The sequence below is a fragment of the Oculina patagonica genome, chromosome 8 (assembly GCF_052425735.1).
Source record: "Oculina patagonica isolate OP01 chromosome 8, crgOcupat, whole genome shotgun sequence".
In the NCBI taxonomy this organism is placed as follows: Eukaryota; Metazoa; Cnidaria; class Anthozoa; order Scleractinia; family Oculinidae; genus Oculina; species Oculina patagonica.
Genome location: NC_135765.1, coordinates 2838025 through 2862793, shown reverse-complemented (window position 1 = coordinate 2862793; position 24769 = coordinate 2838025). Strand labels below are relative to the sequence as shown.

The following is a 24769-nucleotide window of genomic DNA, read 5'->3' as shown; positions in this document are numbered from 1 at the left end:
TATATATTTCTGGGTGGGAGTGTGCCGCTGGGACTCGGAAACCCTTACTCTATACTAGACCCTGTTCAGCTGATTTTGCAGCCCTTTGCTAGACTAAACACCGAAAATCGCTACCCTATCCCAGACTTGCCGTTTTCAGAACTGTATCACGGTTTGTGCTTTTAATGGAAAACCATCTGTCAACAACATTGCCGCGATGATTTTATTTACGTTTAAGAAGGCCTCTTCCTCTTCCGAGTCTTTATTCCTATTCTGGATTTTATTCCTCGTACTACTGATCAGTTTTCCGGCAAATGATACCCTATTCTAGACCAAAACGGCTGATTTCTATACCCTATCCCTGACTAAACTCCTTGAAAACCATACCTTTCACAGCGGCACATACCTATATAGCTGCACAGATCGCACCGATCAAACCTCACAAGGAGTTGCGATGTACCGCTGGCCAATCAGCAATGAGCCAGGCATTTGAATCGGGCTTGGATTTTTGATTGGATTTGGCTCGGAAAACAAATTTACTCTCCTAAAGCACTGACCAAACGTAACGTGCACTTGCGAGCAAGTCTGTACGCAAGTTCAACTTGCGATTACTTGCGTTACCGTTTGGCCAGGGCTTAATGCTAACCACACTAACCCTACGCCTGTCAAACCAATCGGGAGTTTGCCAAGTGCAGTAACGCTATTTTAAGGAAATTGTTAAAATTACAGGCAATTTCAATCAAGTACAATCAGATTATGATCATTACCGTCATTATCATCATCATTGGTGCGTATAGTGGGCATGCCGGCAATGAATTCCTTTTGAGTGCAGTCCAGAATTGCTTGGTGTTTAATCTGTTCGACTCCATTTCAAAACGCCAGAAATAAATTATAAGGCTTGAAAACGTTCATGATTTACACTTTTTTGTACGCAAACACTGGTTGACTTTTCCATATATGACGCAGCCTGATGACGTAGATTAGCAGTCAAGAACATTTACCATAGGGTGTCGCTTAAGGCCGGGGCACACCTCAAGTGCAAATGATACTCTCCGCATGAAAAGCTGGTTTGATGAACGATACTCACAAAATCGTATGCATAAATTTGAGGCGATAAGGAAACCTTTGTGCGTTTGCAGTCTTTAATTGATAAATTGAGTCCCACACATAAAAAAAAATATATATATTATTCTTTGGTTTAACTTTATTACGAAAATGCTTTTTTCACCAACTTGTTCTCATTTGTGAAAAATATTTGGATATTTAAAATTCATGTAATCCCATTATAAGAACATTACTTTTATTAAAACTAAATAAATCATTTCTCATCACACACGACTAGCTAATTGCCCAACATTATGAAAAGTTAGTAAGAAATTTAGCAGAAAATTCTTTAGAAAAATTACTCATCTTTTACAAACCCCACCATTCATTATAAATGAACTACCATAAATGTTTGAGCGTTATTTTAAATCTTAAAGCCCTGTCCTATAATAATTTCTAATTTTTTTTTACCTGTTAACTCTGGCAACTATATTCACACTCTTGATTCACATTATAAATTTCAACTCACAAACTTTTGTAAGTATAATTCAATTAATATTACCTATAATGTATTTAGAGCAGTTTTCAACTGAGTGTCGTAAACTGGCCAAAACCCAAGAAATCACTCTGGCCAATCAGAAAGTACACACAATCCAGTGAACCAATCAAAAATCCAAGCAAATACATGTACCTGGCGCACAGCACAGGAAAATGTGTGTGAGTGAATCACAGTTAGTTTTGCTTTAACTTTTGACTGGATGAGAAAGTGGGGCGAGTTTTCTTAAGTCAACCACTAAGCGTAGTAATGAAAAACCAAATCAAACGCAAATCACTTTCTACACTCAAGTGAAAATCGCTCTAACTTAAATCATGATCTAATTACTTATTAAATGGTTATCATATTATCGGTATAACGTATGTGTAGCTTATTAGGCTGGCACTTGATTCTGGTTTCCATAGCAACAAGTGACTAGGAGTTGTCCATCACAGGTTACCCCCAGCATTTTTGTCAGGTTGCCTAGGCAACCCACTGGTATCCAATTATTATTAACTCTCCTAGGTGGATGTAAGGCACTGTGAGAGTAAAGTGGGTTGACAAAGAACTAACAACACAGTGACCCTGGCCAATGTTTGAACATACACCCATGATCCAGTGTCCAATATGCACTAACCATAATAGGCAAATGCGTCTCCCAGACCCACTAGAAAATACTCATGTTATAATAGATAATTTTTTTTACTTACATATTTTTGAAGTATAATTGAATTATTTTGCTACCTAGTGCGTAATAAACTTGGCCAAAGTGGCTAAATTAATCCTAATACGTGTCTCTGTTATTCAGTGAATTCCGGTCACAGGCACGACAGCAACTATAACCGTCTCTCGTGCATGTGTTGTATAAAGGTGCTGCTCTCCGCATAAAATATGTCTACATCAACGTAAGGGGATGTGCAATCGTTTCTGTGGCTGTGTCAGCCATTAAATAGTGTTACTTACTTTAGCTTGTGATAATATTATCCTGCAAATTTTTACAACACCTATGATCTGATTCTTTGAACTGAAACAGCAGAATTCTATTACAGTTTCTTAATATTTAACATCTTTTAGATACAAACAAGTTGGAATAAATAGTTACAACAGAACTACCACCAGTCTTAATTTTTGCAATTGAAACTGATATCTGTGAATTATCAATTAATAGAAGCTTTGTCACAAGTAATATAAGTCAGTTTTTTTCAGTCCTTTGCTTATTATCTCTCTCATTTGTCTCCAATCAAAACAAACTTATTTCATTTATTATTACCTCTTCAACGCTTTCCTGTTTTTTTTTTTTGTTTAAACTATTTTTTTGGAGGCCCTGTTGAGGGGGGGGGGGTATGTTATCCTTTATGCCAATAATTTGAGACAGTTATTCTCTATCTCTAAAATTACCAAAGCTGTTATCCCTATTATTTGATTTTCATTATCCCTAAAATTGAGTTGTTAATACCTTATCCCTATAATATTAAAAATAAACATTTATCCCTACCCCTAGAAAAATAATTTTGTGAGTTATCCCTTATCCCTAAAACCCATAACAGGGCCTCATTTGAGGTTTCCTTCAACTTAGAAAACAAAATGGAAGAATCGAGTACTGATCTAGTGGCACGTTACATTTAATTGTGACAAAGCCTCTTTTGAAATGCCTTTGTATAAGCCGTCATGGACAAGTGGAAAAGATTGAAGGAAAATGCAGAGATGACAAAAGGCCTGCTTCTTGTCAATCTTGTGATCTTTTGATTCATCTTAAATTATATTCTACATCAGCTTCTGCACAATCTATTTAACTCTGTAATTTGTTCTTGGCCTGGACATTTCAAAACTTTCGCTCAGTTTGAACTTATATATTGTTGCAAAAATTAAGACAGTTGTTAGATTGAAACTTTTTTAACTTAGTTAATAACTTACCAGTACTTTTAAAACAAGTGGAATTTCAAAATGAAAGTTTATTTTAAATGATTATTTACTAGGTATTATTATTTCAGCAATTTCATGATGAGACCAAACAGTAACAGAAATATTGCAGCGTTATGTGTCACAGTTGGAAGAACATCCTTTGATGAAGAATCTTTGGAAGAATAAACAAAGGGAAGCCAGTCCCGGAACAGCTGAAAAATAATAATAAAATTTAGAACACGTTTTATCAGTCTGCCACAAACTTGGTAAGCAACTTGCTTATCAACAATTTTGTAGTTTTTTGAAGCCATGATAAATTTTAACAAATTAATCTACCAACCTTTAAATTTGTGGGCTTTCCAAGACATCGTAACCTTAGATCTATGCTACAGAACAAAAATAAACAAAATGACTGTCAGCAAGCACAGACCAAACATGTATTATTTGTATTTTATATGGTACTAATCGGGAATGCTTGTCATTCCTTTTATGGGTTACAAAGATATCTCGATACCACTGAGGGTGTTCATAGTATAAGTAACACAAATATGGGCTAATGGTTGGTGTGCTAGACCTGACATGTGGTCTCAGAGTCTCAATTTCTTTTACAAGTCTAACACTTGCAGAAAAGATTTTGCTACAATACCCTCATCTTGCAAAGTCTCAGATTTACCATTTCTCCTTCCTAGACAGAACCTCCACATATATCACACAGTTAAATCACAAACCTGAAAAGAACGTGATAGTATGATCCTATGGCAGCCAGTGTATGCCATATTGCATGAAGCTGCGTAAATGGTCTTATAGGTGGAAACAGTGCACTTCTTACATCCCTGACAAAAAAGAGATAAATACAGAAAATTTTAAATGGCAGTGACTCCAGTGATTTTTTAATATAAAATTCAATTTTTTTGACTTGAAGTTTTTGTTATAATTTTCTGCAACTGCCTGCCATAGGAGGAAGAGTTAGTCTAAAAACTCGAACTGCAAAAATAAATAAATAAATAAAAGAAAGTAAAAAAAAGATAATGCTCAGCAGTTTCAGCAGGTGCTTTTGAAGATGGATATTAAAATTATTAAACAATTTACTTTCTGACAAAATTTTTCTCTTGCATCCATGATTTAAAGGGACTGTGTCACGGCTGAGTTTAAAGATTATTTTATTAAGCTTTGCCAAATACTCGCTATGAAACTTAATATTTGCAAATAAATTACTTCTATGTATCTAAATGACAAAAAATAGCTTTATTGCAGCCAAATGTGTATCCCGGGCGTTATAATTTATAGTTACAAGCAAACGAGACTAACTTTGAAAACTGTTCAGCCCACCAAGATTTCAAAAACCCATATCGCAATCCATTTCAATCTTCGTCACTTTTGGCCATCCACACCTTCTTAAATGTATTTGTTGTGTTATTGAAATGTTCCTTTACTGTTTTAAGAGGTTATTTTTTATATTTCACTGAATTTGTTGGTCATTTTCCATGCCTAAATTTGGCTAAAATCCGTGACACAGTCCCTTTAACAGTTTTTTTATGGGGTCGGGTTGCTGGCCTCACGCTCCTCCTTTACCCGGGCTTGGGACTGGCAGGGAACTGGCTGTGAGCCAATTCCCAGGCGGAACTGTAATAAATTTGTTAAGATGGCAACATTTGAGTACTTCTTACCTTACATACGGACAAAAGTTGTTGTCAATGTTCCAGAGAATAAATCCAACAGCATAGCTATAGAAAGATAGTTAATAACTTTTAATTAAATTCAAATCATCAAATCATGATTGACTATTTTGGTATTACCTAACTTAAATGTTGTTTATGAAAACTGTTTGGGAAATTATACACAACAAAAGTTTTTACCTTGCTAGTGATATGGTCAATAACCTTTTCGAACCATTGTGTTTTCTGCCATAAAAATAAACACAATAAATTGCGTGGCCAGCTAGGTCAATAGCTTAAATATATAGCCAAATTAGCCAATCACAATGCTAATCTCTTATCAATCAAGCTTGCTTGGGACTGAATTAGAAGAATATCGGTCCTCTTTCTTTCTTGGACATGCAGTGGAATCCTGATTTTACAAACCCTAGATTCCTTAAACCTCCCGATAACTCGAACCAAAAGTCATTTCCCTTGGATTTGCTACACTCAGTCAAACACTGTAATTTCTCCCCCTTCCCTGCCCCTGTTTTCTTCAATTCCTGATTTCTGTAACCAATTTTTTTTCCCCTTAAATGGTCGGAGGTTGGAGAACTCAGAATTCCACAGCTGTATTAGTTCTGACTGAGTTTAGCTGTCAAACTTGGCTAATAAGATAATTTAATTGTATGAAATGTCTTGCTAACAAATTAATAGAAATCAATATTGGCATGACAACTTCTTTCTTACCTACAAGCCATAAGAGCTTTAAGAACAAGAGTAGCAACAAGGACACCATAAGCCCACTGCCGAAAAAACAAAACAAAGAAGATTATAACCATTACTAGGGAAAAAAGTTATGTAACAGTGAACTTGAAGGTATTCAATAATGTTTTGGCATAATTTTTATGTTCAAGCTTGATTACATTCAACACATACCTGGAATATCAATGGGTTCACAACAGTCAGGTATACCTAAAGATTAAAACAGAGTAAGCTGTAGTTCATACCCTATTACTTAAAATAATATACCACTGGATGAAGCCCTGCCAGGGTAAATTCCGCCCAAAAAGTAGCAACAGCACATAAAATAAAATCGCCACAAACGACAACCCTTGTGAAACAAAACTTAAATTCCGACAAGGACAAGCAATTTTCCTTCAATTCAATTACCGGCAGCAACAGGAAGAGCGATAAAACAGTAAAACAGTGACACTAGACATTTTAAAATTTAGACAAGACCCCCCGGAAGGGCCTCTTGGATAACATAATAAAAACTTTTTTTGACTACAGGGTTTTTTTTTGTTTTAATTTATATAGTCAGCATAATCCTTCGTCAGATTTGAACTGTTTAAACAAAACACAGTTGACAAAGTGAGAGTTAGAGATAGCCTGTAGCAACCCCCCTAGAGGAACTCCCATGTGAAAGGGGTAGGGGTGCCCGTCGTCTCACTTAAGATAAAGAGAGTAAAGTACCTGTACCTTGCCCAAGAACAGAAAACAATGACCCCTAGAACCCAGACTACGTAATTCAGAGTCCTGCACACTAACCATTAAGGCCACCACCCCTCACACTAAAGAAATTACTATATTTATAGCAGCTTACCAAAGTGACCATGGCGCAACAGACAATAAGAACTAATGTGAGTGTGATGTTGTGCTCCCGTGGGCGATACGAACACTGCCAGCTGAGTTGAAAAGAAAAATGTACACAATGAATTCAATATGGATGCACTAATAAATATAACCGGTAACTACAAATAAGATTCACTGGGTTTTTTTTCGCTTATCCTTTCGTGGGTTCCAGGAAAAATCCATATCCACTCCAAAGGGGGTCATTGGAAATTCCAAGGGGGAGGGGTTTCATCCCCCTTCCATCGGAAGGGTATAGAAAATTTTTGAAACAACATGTACATTGCTTAAGACTTGTGTCAAGGGGATAGCAAGTCAACAGTTTTGAATATCAGGAAAAAAAGCTTAAAAGTAACCTAGCCCAGTGTAAGGGATAACAGTCTTTAACCTGCCTTTTAAAACCCTTTCTGCAAATGTAAAATATGGCCACTTGGAAAGCTATGTCATAAAAAATATATATATTTTAATTAAAGGTAAAATATTTTTTATTTGTAATTTTTCTTTTAATGAATAAATTTTAACTTGTAATTTTATTTTAAATAAATATAATGAATAACACACAAAAAAATACAGTCAACAAGACTTACATGCAAAATATCAACACACAAGTACCATAAATCATTGGCAGTTCATCAAGAAGCTGTGAAACAGAGAAAATACCCCATGAGTTAATCACACCAGGAAAAAACTGACAGCGAAGTGAAAAGGATTGCATACAATGGATTAAATTTAAAATATAAAAATGTTTAAAACAGATCTAAAAATATAAAATGATACTCTAAATTTTCGATCGCCTTCTGTGATCTTCCTCAGAGAATGATGGATTTTTTTTGCAAGGTTCGCAGAATTCTAATAAGCTACATCGACGTTATTGTTCGTTGTCCCCCTGGGGAGCAACTAGCGATGCGTAAACAACTAGCAACTAGCGATGCGTAAACCCTTGGGAAGGGCACTCTTTCGTTTATAGTGTTTTTGTCGAGGAAGGAATGCAAGGATTCCAGAAACAGTCTTTTGTTCTTGCTGCTTACACCTGTTTCAAGAATTTCGGCCTAACTTGGATGTATGTCGTGGCCGATGGATTAAATTCAATAACTTACCTGCATTTCATAAAGCAGTGTAGCATGAAAACATAATGATCCTATTCCCACAACTGGAACAAAAATAGTTATTTAGGTGTAAAACAAACAATAAAAAGCCAGATTTATCTTCGAGTATATTTAGGGTACTTTTAATTGGAAAACACATACATATATGGCCCGCATATACCTTACGTGTATCACTTAACAAAATATCCATACCTTCCCCACAGAAGGTTTTTTTGGTTTGAACCCCCCACCTCCACCCCCTCTGGAAATTCTAGTTTCACTTCATACTTTCCTGTAAAAAGTTTGGCTTTTTAGACTTTCCACCCCCTCTGATTTTGTGAGGTGGGTATGGATATTTTCTGGAATCACACCTTGACAGATCAAAACATCAACTGAGAACAATAGATGGTTATCTGCCGCTCTTAGACAGACCAAGACGTTGGACATGCACACATCTTTTTCTGCTTACAAGTATAAATGAGTCAGAGCAGCCTGACAACATACAACTAATTGGAGAAAGGTTTTTGGAAAAAAGCACAAATAAAAGTGCACCTGACAAGACCAAAAGGTAGTATGGGTAGAAGTTGAGAGCTATTGCACCTGCTGAATACTAATGAGATATAATGACACCACAAACGCAAATTTGTACGTCTTCTTTCTCTTCAGACATGTGGATACAAGTAACTTTTAGCTGCCCTGAATTTTAGAAGAATTTCTCAAAGACATGTATTTATAAAAGTAAAGCTACAGAAAAAGGCCTCCTGAGAGGAAAAACAAATCTTTACGTGCAAAAATACAAACATGTATATTTCCTCTAGGTTAATATGCAAAATTGAAGCGAATACCCAGAAAACCTTTCGGTCTTGTTGCATGCACTTTTGTGTTTTTTTCTGACAAACTTTCTCGAATTAGCTGTATATACTGGGCCAAATCATGACATGACTTACCACACAGTGAAATAAATGACAGGGTGTAGCGTCTCTCCAACTTATTCTCCCACGTTAAAATTGCTCCAAAGAAAGGTGGGATCAAAAACAACCAGTTGCTTATTGTGTTCCCTGGTAAAAAAAAAAAAAAAATAAAAAATAAAAAAACATTCGCTAGAGGATGACACAATATATAGTATGATGTATGGGATGTTGATTGACCACACTGCATTATTCAATATTTTGTCAAATATTGGTCGAGTATTTGAACAACAAAAGGAATTTAACATATATGTTTGTAAACAGTGAATACTAACTGTGTTTTCTTTAGTAACAATGTCTGAAAAAAAGTCTAGATCGGGATGGGAGGAGGGGGTGTTAATTTGTAAATTTAAAGGACCACACAAGCTCTTAACCTAATTTTGTTTTCTATAAGGTATTTTCACGATCTCTGTGGTCGTAGGTCGGTTGCGCTAAATGGATCTGCATCCGGCTACAAACACGCAATTGTCTTACATTTATTACCGATTGAAATTCACATGTTAACAGCTTTGCATACAAATTAAACTGACACGTTCGTCCTTTTCACTAAATTAAAATTGCACTACTTTGCTAGAAAGGTTAATCAAGGAAACCATTTTTTTCCAAAAACATTAGGTACCCCGTGGTTGACACCATAAACAAACATTAAGTACAGCCCGACGTTACTAATCGAACCAAATCGAACGTTCGATTAATCGAACTTACTCGAACTGAATCGAACTGTAATCACGCGATTAGGTTCGATTAAGTTCGGTAATCGAACAGAATCGAACTCTCACAAAAAATTTTGAGTAATCGAACTAAATCGAACGTTCGATTAAGTTCGATTAGGCTCGATTAAGTTCGACTGGGTTCGATTTGAAAATCATGGAAAATGGATGTTGATTAAAAAACAACGGTCGTAAAATTCACGGTCTAATTACATTTGGCTGCAAATGGCGGTATGTTCCCAATAAACGGGTGTGAATACGAGTGTCACAGGCGCGGTTGTTTAGCCCAGAACAACGAATAAATAAACAGAAAGGAAATTGATGTCAATTTTATTACTGTTTGTCGCTTATTTCTTCACATTCTTTCAACGTGTTTTGTACTCCAATTTGATCCAATTTGTTTGCTTGCAAGCGACCATAACACAGGAATTCACAGAACAGCAAACATTGAGCGAAGAAGACAGACTAGGAAACGACCTAGCTGATGGCTCAGAGAAGTTGCTCAACAGTGTCCTTAGAACAGAATGCCGTTTTCAAGTTATTTATTTTGATTCTAGACGGCATCGCTTGCTAAAGATATTGATCATTATATTGTTTTTTCTAGCCACCTCTGTAGATGTGAACATGTTTAAGTTCATTGAAGGATTTTTTGCATGTGTTAAGCTGTTGAGCGACCTTTTATGTGCTGAAATCGCTGAATTTTTTTTAGAGATTGCCATACTGTTAACGACTCTGTTGCTAATTTTAATTGCTTTCCTTGCAAATATGGCGGTTTCATTTATCGCACGTTATCTAGATCTCATAATCTTAAGTAATGAATTCCGCTTTCAAGGACGGGTTTTTTGCAGTTAGGTTAACTTATGTCAAATAACTTGAAAACAGTTTTTTAGCATTGTTTCAGTTTATAATATTTTGCTTGGGTTATAGTGTGCGCAGCTGACGGTTTTGTTGGGGAGCGAGTGAGCGGCAAGGTCGCTAGAAACAATCGGCAAAGTGAAAGAAGGCGAGTCTTCGCAGTAATCTCCCACGCGTGCTTTCCGACGAAATCGCCAGCTACGCAGACTACTTGGGACTCCATAGGTTGATAACATGAAATAGAACTAGAGTGAAGGAGGATTTATTTTCTATTGTCTGTTGAACTTTGCGTTTCGGGTTTTTTTTGCCGAAAGTCCATAAATAAAAAATTTATTCATTTATTACTGTTACTTAGACAGACTGTTCAATTATCTGGTTGTATGAGGGTGAATTTAAGATTTGTCTTTTGTGTTCGATTAAGTTCGATTTGGTTCGATTAGTTCGGAAATCGAACGGAATCGAACTCTCTCACACAAAGTTTTGGGTTCGATTCTGTTCGATTATCGAACTAATCGAACCGAATCGTTCGATTAAGTTCGATTCAGTTCGATCAAGTTCGATTACCGAACTGTTCGATTAGTAACGTCGGGAGTACAGAAACTATTTTAGCGTGACATTAAGCACGATCGATCTGAAGCGAAAATCGATTGTTTCTAAGCTTACGTGTAAAATTGTGAGCAGATTTATATTAACCTTCTACAACAACAAAGCAATACAATGTCTTTGAACAAACGTTGTTTTGAAACAATGCGGTAAACTGTTTTAATCACTTGAAAGCAACTTCGAGTTTTCGATCAACAGCTGCATTTTCGAAAATAAAACACCACTTACAGAACTCCGCGAGGAAGGAGGTCACAGCGTAATTTTCCTCGCACCAATCGATGGTCGAAGTTGCTTCGCCCCAAAATCCTTCTCCATTGGAGCTCGTAGACAGAGGTGCCATTTTCAGTATCGTCCACGCTGTGCTAGTGGAGTTATTAGCTCAAGTGTAATTGCACACCTGTAAACGATCACGCCCCTAAATATCTTATTCAAAATCATTATTGCCTCAGCTCGGCTCCGCGCGGAAATTTCCATTTGTGATTTTGTAATTATTTCCCCGCGCGCCAAGATGAAAGCCAGCGGTGTGCCGCAGAAATAAAACACCCGCATAGACTTGTGGGATGTTGCTTAGTCACTTGAACAAAGATGGCGACTACAGAGACCGCGAGGGAAAAAGCTTTGGTTAACTACAGAAAGAAGCTTTTAGAACACAGAGAGCTCGATGCACGCTTAAAAGAAAGTATGTATATTATAGTTTTATAATCGGAAGTTGTTTAGATCGAAACAGTTAATGTTAATTTAGAATAGCCGTCGATTCCATCGAAGCAAAATGGATCTTTCATCTTTTGGTATAGAAAAAATTTCTCTTGTTGTCCGTGATGAATGAGAATGATTAAAACTTTAACTTGGTATTAAATGAAACACTGAGATATCGATATGCAAAGTATACCACTGGAACAGGTTTTAGGAAGTCATTAAACACTCATTGCAAAAGTAAAGCTTATAGAAAATCCTTGATTGAATTTCTTTATTATTTTATCTTTAAAGTGAGAGAACAACTTAAAGACTTGAGTAAGGAGTATGACAAATCTGAAAATGACTTGAAAGCTCTCCAGAGCGTTGGTCAGGTAAAGTATGCTTAAATTTATCAATACATTTTTTCATTCTCTTTTGTATTTTTATACCTGCAAATGGAAATATGAAATGACTGTTTATTTGACTGAAAAAGTTAAGTTTTAAAAGTAACATTTTATCCTGTGTTTTTGTTTTGCCCCTTAGATTGTTGGTGAAGTTCTTCGGCAGCTTACTGAGGAAAAATGTAAGTTTTCAGATGTTAGATGAGATTACGCGTACCTTGAATTAAGTTATTTGAAGCTATTTTTTAATGTGCCCCACATAAATTGATCATGTTTAAGTAGGTGTCCACTTACTCAGGCTGATCAGTAATGCACTTCAGTGTTTTTGTCATTGTGTCAAATTACATTACTTGAAGGCGCGAGCGCAAGAAACGCACTTTGAGTTTTGGCCAAATTGAAAATTGTCACAAACAACTCCAAATTTCGCACGCAAGTTCGTTTACGTGTGCTTAACATTGATCTGTATTCAAATTCGCTGGGTCTAGCTTCGTTTTTTAGAAATTACGTATGCAAAGAACAAAGGCGTTTTGCAAAGCTTACGTTCTCCACAGTCAGCCAGCAGTATGAGTTTTTCGACACATCGCGTGTAAATCTTTCCTTCTAGCGTTATTTAACTGTCCGGGGAGGTTGAAAAACGTGTCAGAGCCACGCTTTTAGTTTCTAGCTGCCATATTGAGCATTCGCTTTAAGAAAAGGACTGGACAACACATTGTGACGCGATGTCACCTGATAGGTGTCACGTGAGAGGAAAGAGAAAAAAATGGCCGTTTGTTCCTGAAAATCAAACCTTTGGTTAGTTTTAGCGTAAGTGCGGCTGCCAGGTGGTTGAAGGACATCATTAAGTCTGAATACCCGTAAGTTTACAGCATCACTCGAAGAACTGAGTGATGTTTCTGCCTTTGTTTTGTACAACAGCGCTGTTTAGCGCTTCGGAAAGAACGTTGCACAAACCAAGGTAGTTTTGAGCCTGGCCGCATAGAAAGCCTAAAACAAGAGGTTTCTTGCCGGGAACTTCGTCAACGCGAGTTTTGCAGGATCCGCTTGGGTGCTGCCGCGACAAAGTTGCCGAGAAGTGACCTGGTTTTAGACTTTAAAAAATTCTTTATATGTTCCGCAGGCCACCTTCCCTTCGCAAAATTTTTTCTGTGTCTCATTAAATATTCATCAATCAATCTATTGATTCGTGCGAACGAAAACCTCAGAAGTTTATCTTGTTTTTGCGGGATTTTGTAGATGTGTGATGATGTAAGGAGTGGAGATAGAAGTGAAAGCAAGCCGGCGGCACTTAACTGAAAGCAAAACTAGTATAAAGTGGCAACACCAGCAAACGTATTCAGTCTATCACAACAATCAATCTTTATTTCACTTTCACCTCAAATTACAGCTAACGGTAACAGATTAAAATAGTCTTGCCCGAAACAACAAAAATTAGCTAGCCGCAAGCAGACTGCAGTGAAAGCTAGCTGCAAGCAAACTGGCATGAAAGCTCACTGCATTAAAAGCGCGATCTAAAGGTTGAGGCGCGACTCTGATCCTAAACTTAACTTGAAACGGCTTAACCCTAATCCCTTGGGGTTAGGGTTAAGCTTTTTTTTTTTTTTTTTTTTTTTCGCGTTAGGGCTAGGCTTTTGTGTTAGGGCTTAGTCTGTAACCCTAATCTGAAACTCTAACCCGGACCCTACGGCCTTGGGGTTACCTTTTGCATTAGGGCTAGGACTGTAACCCTAAAAATTTAGCTGACTTCATCGTCTTGAGAAACAAAAGGTTTCCTTTGTTTATCGTTTGTAAAAGAAAAGTCAAAAGACGTCGCGCCAGCAAAAACCTTGTCTTTTTGCATGTGTTATTTTTCGAAAACGAAGGAAAGACCAGCAAAATTAAATACAGGGCAGTGTTGAGCACACGTAAACGAACTTGCGTGCGAAATTTGGAGTTGTTTGTGACAATTTTCAATTTGGCCAAAACTCAAAGTGCGTTTCTTGCGCTCGCGCCTTCACTTAATGTTTTTTATAAAGAGAATATTAAATTTATCACTCATCTTCCCTCTTATTTTTAGTTATCGTGAAAGCCACGAATGGTCCACGTTATGTTGTGGGTTGTAGAAGACAGGTATGCTTGCTATTACTTACATGTGAAGCTTAAAACATCCATGGAAGGAAAGATCATGTATTGAAACTGTTTAATCTTAACAGGTTGATAAAAAGAAGCTCAAGCAAGGAACACGAGTTGCTCTTGACATGACAACCCTTACCATCATGAGGTATGTGTGAATATAATTGTGCAGAAAATATCCATACCCAGGAAGGTCATTGCAGGGCTCAAAATAATGTTCGGTCAACAGAAAATCCGGGGAGGGGGTACTCCCTATAATATACGGGGAGGCTCCGCCCGAAAGGGGTACCTTTTTCGTGCTTCAGGTATATAAAAGGGTAGGGATTTCACAAGTTAAGGTATACGAAAGGGTATGGAAATCTGTCATTTAGGTTTTTGAAAGGGCCTTTTATTAAAATATTTCGAACAGATGCAATTTATGGCTGTATTATTTCAATTTATTAAGCGCTACTTGAAAATGACAAGAAAACGTCATGTTTTAAGTGTAAACCATGACTTTCAGGTATATGAAAGGGATACCTTTTTTGATTAAAAGGTATACGAAAGGGGTACAATTTCTGGCAAAATGGTATATAAAAGGGTAAGGGGTAAGAGCTCGGGGCGGAGCCTCCCCGTACAAAACTTTTTTGGGTACCCCCGGGGCGGAAAATGTCTGGTTAATTTGACAATTTGTCTGGACAAAGTTTCAGTTTGCCAGTCATTTTGACCAGTCACATACATGGCTTTTAAAATGATAACTGATGACCAGAAAAGTAAATGCCGGTAACATTTTTGATAGCAATTTTTCTTTAAGCATTAACTTAAATTCTAATGACTTATTGACAGACTTATTCAGTTCCAGTCTATTAATTTTAAACTTTGAACTGTTGCAAAATTTCGTCATAGAACATGCCCCTGGCTTTCTACAGATGAATACCTGTAGTTGTCTATTTAAACTTGAGATCTTTAGCTGAACTGCTTATCAAAGAGGATTAGAACCTATGCCTTTGTCACTCACTTTTTAGATATCTTCCTCGGGAAGTTGACCCTCTTGTGTACAACATGTCTCATGAAGATCCTGGCAACATTTCATATTCTGAGGTTGGAGGACTCAGTGAACAAATCAGAGAACTCAGAGAGGTTTGTCCTTTATACTGTGTGTGGTTTGAAATTCTAAGGAGATGTATAGTTGTTATTCAATATTGACCAAGCTTATTCAGCTCAGAGGTAGAAATAAGTTGACTTGGGTGCTTTTTGGTTCATGTGAACTGAGAGGAAGTTGAGGTGGAGGGTTGAACAAACAAAATATTTTTACATCTGGGCTAAATAAGGTCAGTCAATAAGGTTTTTATTGTTTCAATAATCAAAAATGGTGCTGAAAATGGCCTGTTCATAAAAACAGTTAGGCTCAAAATTCAAATGGTCCAGATCAAAAGATTTGGATTGCTTGTTTTGCCTATGAGATTACAGTAAACTAGAGCAGACAGAGCGGGAGACAACAGAATGATTGTAATTGGCTGAATTGTAGTTATTTGCTTCAGGCAAAATGGACGAATAAATTTATTTTAATGATGATCCATATATTTTTGCCGCAGGTAATAGAACTTCCCTTGACAAATCCAGAACTGTTCCAGCGAGTCGGAATCAGTCCACCAAAAGGATGCCTTCTGTTCGGTCCTCCAGGTAATTGCAACTCTTAACCCGATAAGCCGCAATATCCACATACAAATTCTCCTGACTGATTTCCATACATTTTCTTATAGTATTTGTTGGGGAATTTGTAAAGAGATCTAAGCAATTTTTCCTTTGGTGATCATTTTATTAGACAAGTTCTCATATCCTTTTTTCTTGATGAAGTATTGATATTGTGAGTGAAAATTTGATGTTGGTCACAGTTAGGTTCATAGTGTTTCAATGTTGCAAAACATTAATAGCCCTGCATTTTGTTATTAGTTCAAAGCATTTATATTAAACTTATATTTTTTATTTGTAAAATTAAAATTTGAGGAATTCTTAATTGTAGGAACTGGGAAGACACTACTTGCCAGGGCTGTTGCCAGCCAGTTGGATGCTAACTTTCTTAAGGTAAGTTTTCCCAGCTAATAAAAGCTATAAAAAATTTTTAATGTGTAGTTTTTAAATTGTTAATAAATGGGAAAGAGAGGTAAATCAAATGGCACATACCGTGTAATCTTTCACAATTTGGTTAATGTCATACTAAACTGTCATTGCATCATTTCTTGAATACCGTAGCTTTGACTTTTTACCATCCCGATGACTGGCTGCCTTTGTTGTTTAAGTATATTTAACTGCATTTTATTTTCCTTTAGGTTGTGTCCAGTGCAATTGTTGACAAATACATAGGTGAAAGTGCAAGGCTTATACGAGAGATGTTTGGTATGCGATTCTTGTTCGTATTTTCTGTAGTTAAATTAATATACGGTAGTGAATGTGAGAATTAAAACATAAGTTATATGAATTGCCATTTGAAGCACTACATATTTGATGCAACACTTACAGTATTCATAACATTTTCATTTCATGGGTAGAACATTTAATAGATCTTGCTTCATGCACAGCTCAGCAGTAGAATGTTTCTACTAAAACTGCAATTAAACTATGGCTTTGTTTTGTGACTTTTTTATCTACATGAATTGTGATGTGACTTTGAAGATCTCTTTTTTTAATTGATACTTTCTCTTTGGCAGCCATTTCCTTATTTTTTTATGACCTTTATGATGATGACTGTTGCAAATGAAGACTTAAACGTGATTTTCTTGTTTTACAGGTTATGCCAGAGATCACGAACCTTGCATTATCTTTATGGATGAAATTGATGCTATTGGTAGGTGACCTGATCAAGAAATTCTTTGAAATAAATTTTATTTGTAAGGTAGTTTTGTAAAAGGTCCATCTACTGCACAGATCATGATAAATCAACACAATTAATGTGGTGACATCAAGAGACAAAATGAGAGGTCCGTATTTACCTTATGGTTAGCACATTAGGCAACAGATTTGCTGAGTTTGAACATTTAAATCTCAGATTTAGATGTTCAAACTCACTGTCCTAGTAATGTGTTCTTAAACAACACAAATAGTGTGTTGAGTGTCACAGTGCCTCTCTCCATTCAGGCGTATACATGAGTATTTGTACTTACAAATGGTTGGAGTGGCCTGACAAAAAGCGTTGGGGGTTCAACTTTGATGATAGTGAGCCAGGGGGGTGGGGGAGTAGCAATACTCCCAGTCCTTTCATGACATAGAAACCATCGTTAACGCCAATTGGCTGCACAGCTTCTGGTGCATAATAAAGAGGGTCTCAATGGGGTTAACCGTTATCCGTAAAACGGCCAAAAAGTTAGTTGTTATTCGTAAAAATTGGAAAGTTTTAACCGTTAGCCGTAAAATATCGTCCCAGAATGGTATTAAGACCAGAAATATGTTTTTCAATAATGGAAATTAAAAGCCAGCCACCCCATTGAGACCCTCAATAAACAGACTTGGCTTGTAATCACGTTCTGGTGCTTGTAGTCTAGTTTCAATTATATTGATTTATTAGTTTTCACTTAATAATAATATCTGGTGTAATGTATTTAGGTGGCCGTCGCTTCTCAGAGGGTACCTCTGCTGACAGAGAAATACAAAGAACACTTATGGAGGTTTGTAGTCCACAAGTTGTTTTATACATACACAATGCACACAATTTTTATTTAAACTTAGATTTACATGGTAGCATTGCTGCTGATATCTTGAATGAAAGGAAAAGTCAAAGAAGAAAACCTTGCCTTTTAGTTTATAACAAAATATAACGTTAGAATCACATTACCTATAAAAGTGGTTTTCATTGCCGCTAATGCAGCCCAACACTGTGTTTTGAAGTGACGCTAACTATTCATATAATTTGACGTTTTTTTTCAGCTGTTAAATCAAATGGATGGCTTTGATGCTCTAGGACAGGTAATTGATCTGTCGTGTTTATTTTTAAGTGTCAATCTATGTCCTCCACACATCAATACTTATTTTATATACAAGAAAACTAAAAACTCATCCTTTCCCTCTCCTCCCAGGTAAAAATTATAATGGCTACAAACCGCCCCGATACCCTCGACCCAGCCCTCCTCAGACCAGGCCGTCTCGATCGGAAGATAGGTGAGAGAATACTATAGATAAGACTCGTCCTGAACACGCGAAAAAAGAAGTAGACGTTTTCTTTCTTTGTCTTACAGAAATACCGCTACCAAACGAGCAGGCTCGTATGGATATTCTGAAGATTCATTCAGCGAAGATCACAAAGCACGGCGATATCGGTGAGTGAACTGGAAATGCAACAGTTAAAAAGACGCAAAATGACGTTTCCCTTTTCCTTTTGTCCAACTTCTTTGTTTTTAAACTGAAGCAGTTGTGAGTACAATTGTGAAAATATGTCTGACTCTTCGCATTTTTGAGCAATAAACCAATCAGCGCTCGAAGGAAAAAAAACGTAAGCAGTGGCAAGCGCGGGAAAACATGTAACCTGTGGCAAGCGCGGGAAAACTTGTAACCTCACCTGTGGCAAACGCGGGAAAACTTGTAACCAGTTGAGAGTGCAGAGAAACATGTAACCAGTGCCAAGCGCGGGGAAACGTGAAACGAACGCCAGGTCGCGTGAGTCAAGCCACGATTACATCTGATTGGTTTAAGTATGTTGCACGTGCAAAGATCATTGGGAGAGCGCCATAAAAGTTTGGCTACAGACATGGCACAGCAGTTGTTCTAGAAACAAACCTTGTAAAAATAATGTCTTCAAATAGTAGTTCTGTTGCACCTCCGTCGCATCTCCTGGTTCATAAAAATATGTTAATAAAGTCAAATGTATAGATACAATTTAGTTTTTTTTCTGTGTGTTGTTCATAAATGTATTTTTTTTTCTACCACAGATTACGAAGCAGTAGTAAAGCTATCCGACGGATTCAACGGCGCAGATCTGAGGAACGTTTGCACTGAAGCAGGTTCGGGTTTTTAAAATGATTCATTTTCGTTCAGTCCATATGATAATGGTGTATGTTAAGCTGTAAAGTCCAATGTGAAGTCGTAATTGTCCCGTTTATTCAATGATGGGTTTTGTTGGATCTTGTATGCACTTTACACTGAAATAGTTAACTGTTATGATTATCATGAGTGATTTTGATTTTGCTTTTTCTTCTTTTCTTCTCAGGTATGTTCGCCATTCGTGCAGAGAGAGATTACGTTATCGAGGAGGACTTCATGAAAGCTGCACGTAAAGTCTCCGACAACAAGAAGCTGGAGTCCAAACTGGATTACAAACCTGTTTAATGTGGACCTGAATGTTCTGTTGCTATTTTGCTATTTTGTGTAAAACACTGTATTTCTTTCAATAAATCATAAACTAGAATATGACACAATGATATGATTTCTTGCGTTAATGAGATAGTACCGTATTTTTATAATGAATAAAACTTTCCAGAAGAAAACTTCTCATTTTGTACTTGGCTGCGTGACCAGGCTTTGCCTTTAATCGCATCCTGGGCTGCTAGCAGAATGGGAAGGAGCGCAAAAGAACATTTTCCGTGCTCTTTCCATGTTTTCCCCCCCCCCCTCCTTTTTTTTTTTTTCCCCCCCTAAAAAAAAAAAAAAAAAAAAAACCCCCCCCCCCCCCACCAAAAAAAAAAAAATATGGAGACGAGAATTTTAGGCAAGCCGATGAGCCTTGTAACGCAGGCTAATTTTGTACCAGACCATCGCCTCCACCGACAGTACTTACCTGAAATTGAATGAAGCAAACGCAAGACAGCTGTGCTTAGCCTGTAGAATACGCTGTTTTAGCGGAGAAGAGCGCGAAGTGCGGGCAGGAACGCGAAACGAAAAAACGCTCGTGTTCGCGCTGCGCGCTCTGTCCCGGTGTAGTCTGCTGGCTAGCTATGCCAGCCAGGCTTTCAAATTCGCTGGCATGGACAGGGTAACTTGGATGCTGCGATGCAAGTCTACGAGTGACGAACACCGAAAATTTTTAAAAGCCCCCACCCCCATCCATAAATTAAATTTCATTCATTACACCCACCCCACCCCCAACAAGAGCTTCTCTCAGTACGACCCCAGGGAGCTGGATATGCCACAGAATGCGTGGCGATTTTCTAGCCTCCTGATTGGTTGCATTTTATAATGGCATGGAAAAAACATCATACAAGACGTATCTTCTTACTTCTGTTGTCAAGTTAGCGCGGGCTCAATTAAGATGGCGGATGGCCCGAAGCCAAAGGAGGAGAGAACTTTGTTTGTTTTCGCGGTTTCTTCTCAGCGTTACATCAAGTTTTAACAATGCGGCATTGAAATGGAAAACTAAGTTGAACACAAAGGACTGATTTCGTGGTATCAAAATGGCTACAGACCCTTCACCACTGTGCTGTTGTGAATTCCGTAACCTTCATGGCCAAAGAACTCACATTCTTGCATTTTGTTGTGAATGCGATGAACTCGACAACGCCGTAGACCAATGCCTCAAAGGAAACAGAGTTCCAAGAGAGAAGTTGAATGAAGTTTCTATGGTTATTTCTGATCGCATTCGCGTCCCTTGGTTCAACGGCGCCTTAAAAGTGGAGTTCGACGTTCTTGTCCCTATCCTGTTTTTAGCAATTTCTCTGTACTTTGCCTGCTACAGCTTCGTCTTTACTGTGCTTGCACTAGTCTACGTGCCGGTGTTTATTCTTATTTATTATGTCTACGTGTTAAACCAACGGAAAAAATCTTGGTTCTTTGTAAGTTGGGGTTTAACATCTCTTGTTGGTATCTTTAGTCTTTATCTCTTGCATGTTGCTCCTTTCTATTCATATCTCAATTCTGCCTTAATTTCCACTGGTTTTGGTCTTGTTTTACTGTTATACTTGCGTGTGGTATTTTCAAGAAGTCTCCTTGATGCTTATGCCTTGATTTCTAAGCCACTCCCTCAAAACAAATCAAATATTGATTCTACTAGTTACAAGGATCTGAACTGCTGTCTCTGTACTGAGGGACCCTTTATTAGAGCCAAGCACTGTAGGTAGGGTATGATGTGTTTATGCTGGTAAAACAGGGAGGTAATGCCCAACTTGAGGAAAAACTGGTTTTGTTCCCCCCCCCTTAAAAAAAAAAAAAAAAAAATAAAAAAAAAAAAAAAAAAAAAAAAAAAAAAAAAAAAAAAAAAAAAAAAAAAAAAACCCCGCAAAAAAAACCAATTTCCTTCAAAAAGGGTTGGAATCTCTGGAAAAAGGCAATGGAGGGGTATTAGATGCCCATACATTTTGACCACCCAGTTACGAAAGGGAAGCTATTTTCTCAAAAAAAGTTGTGTCCCGGCGACCAGGCTGGAGTGTTCAATTGGAAAATTTTCTTCCCGGTTGCCGATATCTCGGTTTCTGCAACCGAAATATCGGTTACCGGGCTGGCCCACCTTCTCATTTGAAAACATTGAACATTTTACAAAGAAAATAGGAGTGAGCCGAGATCTCGATAACTGGGCCAGCCTGGTCATCCGAGATCATTTGAAGAGGGCCCCCAAAGCTTGCTTCTTTGCCGTCTGTGCATTTTTGGGCATTTGTCAGTAGTTTACCAAGCCTAGGGACCTGCTCTCCCCCTCACCCTTATCCAAAAAAATAAAAGACCCAAGGGGCCAAAGATTGTTTCTTCAATTCTTTCCCTCTCCCACTGGTGAAACAAACCACCAACACTCTAATTTGGTGTCAGAATCCCCAGTGGTTTTGTCCAAGATTTGTAATTGTGGATGGTAAATTTTTTGGGGCTCTTGTTGTACATTAATTATTGTTTTGATTTAAACCAGATTTTTCATGTAATTCATTGAGAGCCTTTATGCATGTTTACGTCAGTGGTTAGTTTACCACCAAGCCTCACTTTAGAAGTGCAAACTTGTATTTTTTTTCATGAACCTAAAGCAGCAAAGACTAAAAAAAATACTTTTTAAAAGCTTCACGAAGGTGGCAAAGGGTTGAGAATAATTAGTATAAAACAAGGATTTTGAGCTTGTGACGTTATCATGCACAAGGCCTTTTGGTAGCAGTATAAATTCATTACTTAAAAAATGTGACCTCTCTTTTCTTATGGTAGGATTTGTGGCTACTGTGTTCCAAGATCAGACCACCACTGTGTTTGGTGAGCAACAAAAAGCTTTATTAGTTTTTTCATGATTTACATTCTGTGATCATCATGTTAGAAAATGCTTTCAGATAACAGATATTAAATATTTGTTTGAAACATTTCTGACACTGACGTAGTGAAACATAAAATAACATACGCAATAAAACTCCTTAAAAAGACGTTTTGACCGAGAACCTTCCAGACTTTCTTTGGTTTAAAAATGGCGAGAAACTCACATCTGTGTTGTGATTTTTTTTATGCAGGACAAACTGTTGCATTGGGCAGCACAACCATCATTCATTCCTTGCAACTATCATCATATTTATTGTCACAGGAGCTTGGGGAGTCTATCTTTCATTTCTTACCATTTGTAAAACTGAGGACAATAGTATTCTTCCTATGGATTGTTCTGATGTGTATTCTGATTCCAGGTAAGTTCATAATCTTATCAGTTCACACCATATTAAGTGACTGCTGCAGCAGCCATTTTATCATCTTTGTAATCAAACATTGAGCCTTATTAAACCACACTGGTACAAGGACACCTATTGAGAAAATCTACAGCTTCATAAACAAATAATGTTGTTATAGAAAACTTAAGTAAACCTACTTTCCTATTATGTAACAAGAACTGGTGCTGCCTTTCAACATGCACTACATGAGAAGGGCCAGTCCAGATTCAGAAGAGGTGGGGGGGGGGGAAGGAATTGTGACGAGGTGCACGCCCCCCCAACTAGAAATTCTTACACAGAGATGTTGCTTACTGCATTCTTGGGCATTGGTGACCAAAAATTAAGGCTTTGGAAGAAAAAAAGCAGGGGGGGGGGGTTGGCCCTCCTCGAAATATGCTCCAGGATAGTTATCTTGTTTCTTTCCTAAGTTTCTGAAGGGAAATTTTTTGGTTTGAAGAAAGATACCGTAATTAAAATATTATTATTATTGGCAGTTGATAGTTATTTATCTTTTCAATGTAATTTCAGGTCTTCTGTTGTGTTTGTGGCATCATGGTACACAATTATCTTTATTTTGGGAATGTTAGCACTCCTGTCACATCAGCTGCTATTTGTCAGTTTCAACTTGACTGGTGACGAGTTCCGAAGATCTTCCAGAAAAAAGCCATTTTGGGAAGTCATGTGGAGACATCGATATAACAGGGGATTCATTAGAAACTGGATTGAATTTCTTTTTCCCCAGGATATTAGATCTATTGCTGAAGAAGTAGTTTAAAGGAATGTCTTAATAGTAAAATGTATATATTGTTACAAAGTCAGCAGCCAAGAGATGCCATGGAGATGATACTAGTTATGCAATGCTTTTGGGTGGTATCAAATATCCCACAAGTCACTTATATTTTCTTGATATACACATGAGCCTTTAGGTGAGCGTGTATACCAAGAAAGTACAAGTGACAAGTGGGAGATTCTATAGTATACCACGTTAAAGTATTGTGAAACTATTTTATACCATGCCATAGAAAATACACATACTAAATTTCGTCAAGAATGAGATCGCAGCGCACCATGGGAAGGTTGAGTTGAATACTGTCAAATATACAACAGCTTTCCTGAATTCTGATTGGTTGTATTTTCTATGGCATGGTATAAAACAATTTATGGAATGACCTTATTTTATTATGGTCAACCTTATATTTTTATGGTCACACCACCTTTCGTTGTTAACACGAGTTGATAAGTTGTTCAACCCTCTCACGACTGCTAAATTCACTAGTCCTGGGCTATCAGACATGCACTTCTTTGCACACTGGGATGTTAAATTTCTTACTACATGTTTCAGTGTGTAGTATCACTGTATATTTTCACTAAAACATCATTAATTTTGTATTTTTTGACTTCAACTCTCCCTTTGGGCTTGTCAAAATAGCCAAGACTGGTAAAAATTTACAGAGATGCTACACAGTAAAATGCCTGATAGAAATATTTTATTTCAAGTATTTTATTGCTCATTTTGGAGTTTTAGAGTTTGCGTATTTTTTTTAGTTTGTAAAAGAAGGGAATAATAAGGCACAAAATAAATGTTTAAATAATTTATAAAGAAGACTCTGCTTTCATTTTTTTTTGGCACAGTCTAATTGTAAGCCTGCAACATGCTTCCCCATGAAGTATAGGGCAAAAAAGAAAGACCCCCGAGGGTTCTCAGGTAAAAAACCTTACCTGACTTGACAAATTAATAGGAACCTTTTAATGATTTGCTGGGAGCAGTAAGAACTTGACTTGATGGAATTCCTTGTTGACACCTTGCCTTAAAATCTTATCTGGAACCCTAAATTTGCCAAAGGGTCGCTGATGTTTTTTGCCCAATGCTCCACCAGGGAGCGCATTTGCAGGCTATTTAATGGTTAGTAGAATGGACTTGACGGCCTTATGTGCCCAAGGGTAAGAAGAGGATTGAGTGAGTGAGTGAGTTTAATGGACTTGTGATTTAGATGCCCACGTTCAAGCCTGTACAGGGGCACAATTACAATGCCTCTCTCTGCCCATGAGTATAAATGGGTACTGGTAATAACATCTCCC

The 24769-nt window shown here is 37.3% G+C and overlaps 3 protein-coding genes across 4 annotated transcripts; 2 read left to right on the top strand and 1 right to left on the bottom strand.

The window, feature by feature from the left end:
- Positions 1-3483: 3483 nt before the first annotated feature.
- On the bottom strand, positions 3484-11439 carry LOC144662509 (alkaline ceramidase 3-like). The gene is made up of 12 exons (XM_078523323.1): positions 11176-11439; positions 8759-8869; positions 7824-7876; positions 7314-7366; positions 6701-6782; positions 6034-6069; positions 5845-5900; positions 5317-5361; positions 5128-5184; positions 4189-4293; positions 3801-3846; positions 3484-3672 (listed from the first exon to the last, which is right to left on the bottom strand). The coding sequence occupies exons 1-12, from the start codon at positions 11285-11287 to the stop codon at positions 3541-3543; spliced, it is 888 nt and encodes a 295-aa protein (XP_078379449.1). The 5' UTR covers positions 11288-11439; the 3' UTR covers positions 3484-3540.
- A 53-nt stretch (positions 11440-11492) lies between these two features.
- Positions 11493-19585, top strand: LOC144662508 (26S proteasome regulatory subunit 10B). The gene is made up of 16 exons (XM_078523322.1): positions 11493-11626; positions 11935-12014; positions 12166-12205; positions 14077-14129; positions 14213-14280; positions 15137-15251; positions 15707-15794; positions 16135-16196; positions 16442-16508; positions 16900-16956; positions 17712-17773; positions 18033-18071; positions 18182-18263; positions 18341-18421; positions 19031-19102; positions 19309-19585. Exons 1-16 carry the CDS (start codon positions 11533-11535, stop codon positions 19425-19427), a joined length of 1179 nt encoding a protein of 392 aa, XP_078379448.1. The 5' UTR covers positions 11493-11532; the 3' UTR covers positions 19428-19585.
- A 329-nt stretch (positions 19586-19914) lies between these two features.
- On the top strand, positions 19915-24289 carry LOC144662360 (palmitoyltransferase ZDHHC23-like). Of its 2 annotated transcripts, XR_013572431.1 has the most exons (5): positions 19915-21147; positions 22209-22253; positions 22502-22669; positions 23219-23560; positions 23617-24289. XR_013572431.1 is itself a non-coding variant. In XM_078523151.1 (4 exons), the coding sequence occupies exons 1-4, from the start codon at positions 20489-20491 to the stop codon at positions 23463-23465; spliced, it is 1119 nt and encodes a 372-aa protein (XP_078379277.1). In that variant the 5' UTR covers positions 19915-20488; the 3' UTR covers positions 23466-24289. The 2 variants fall into 2 exon arrangements, 1 of the variants encoding a protein (XP_078379277.1); XM_078523151.1 differs by having other exon boundaries at positions 23219-24289.
- Positions 24290-24769: the final 480 nt, after the last annotated feature.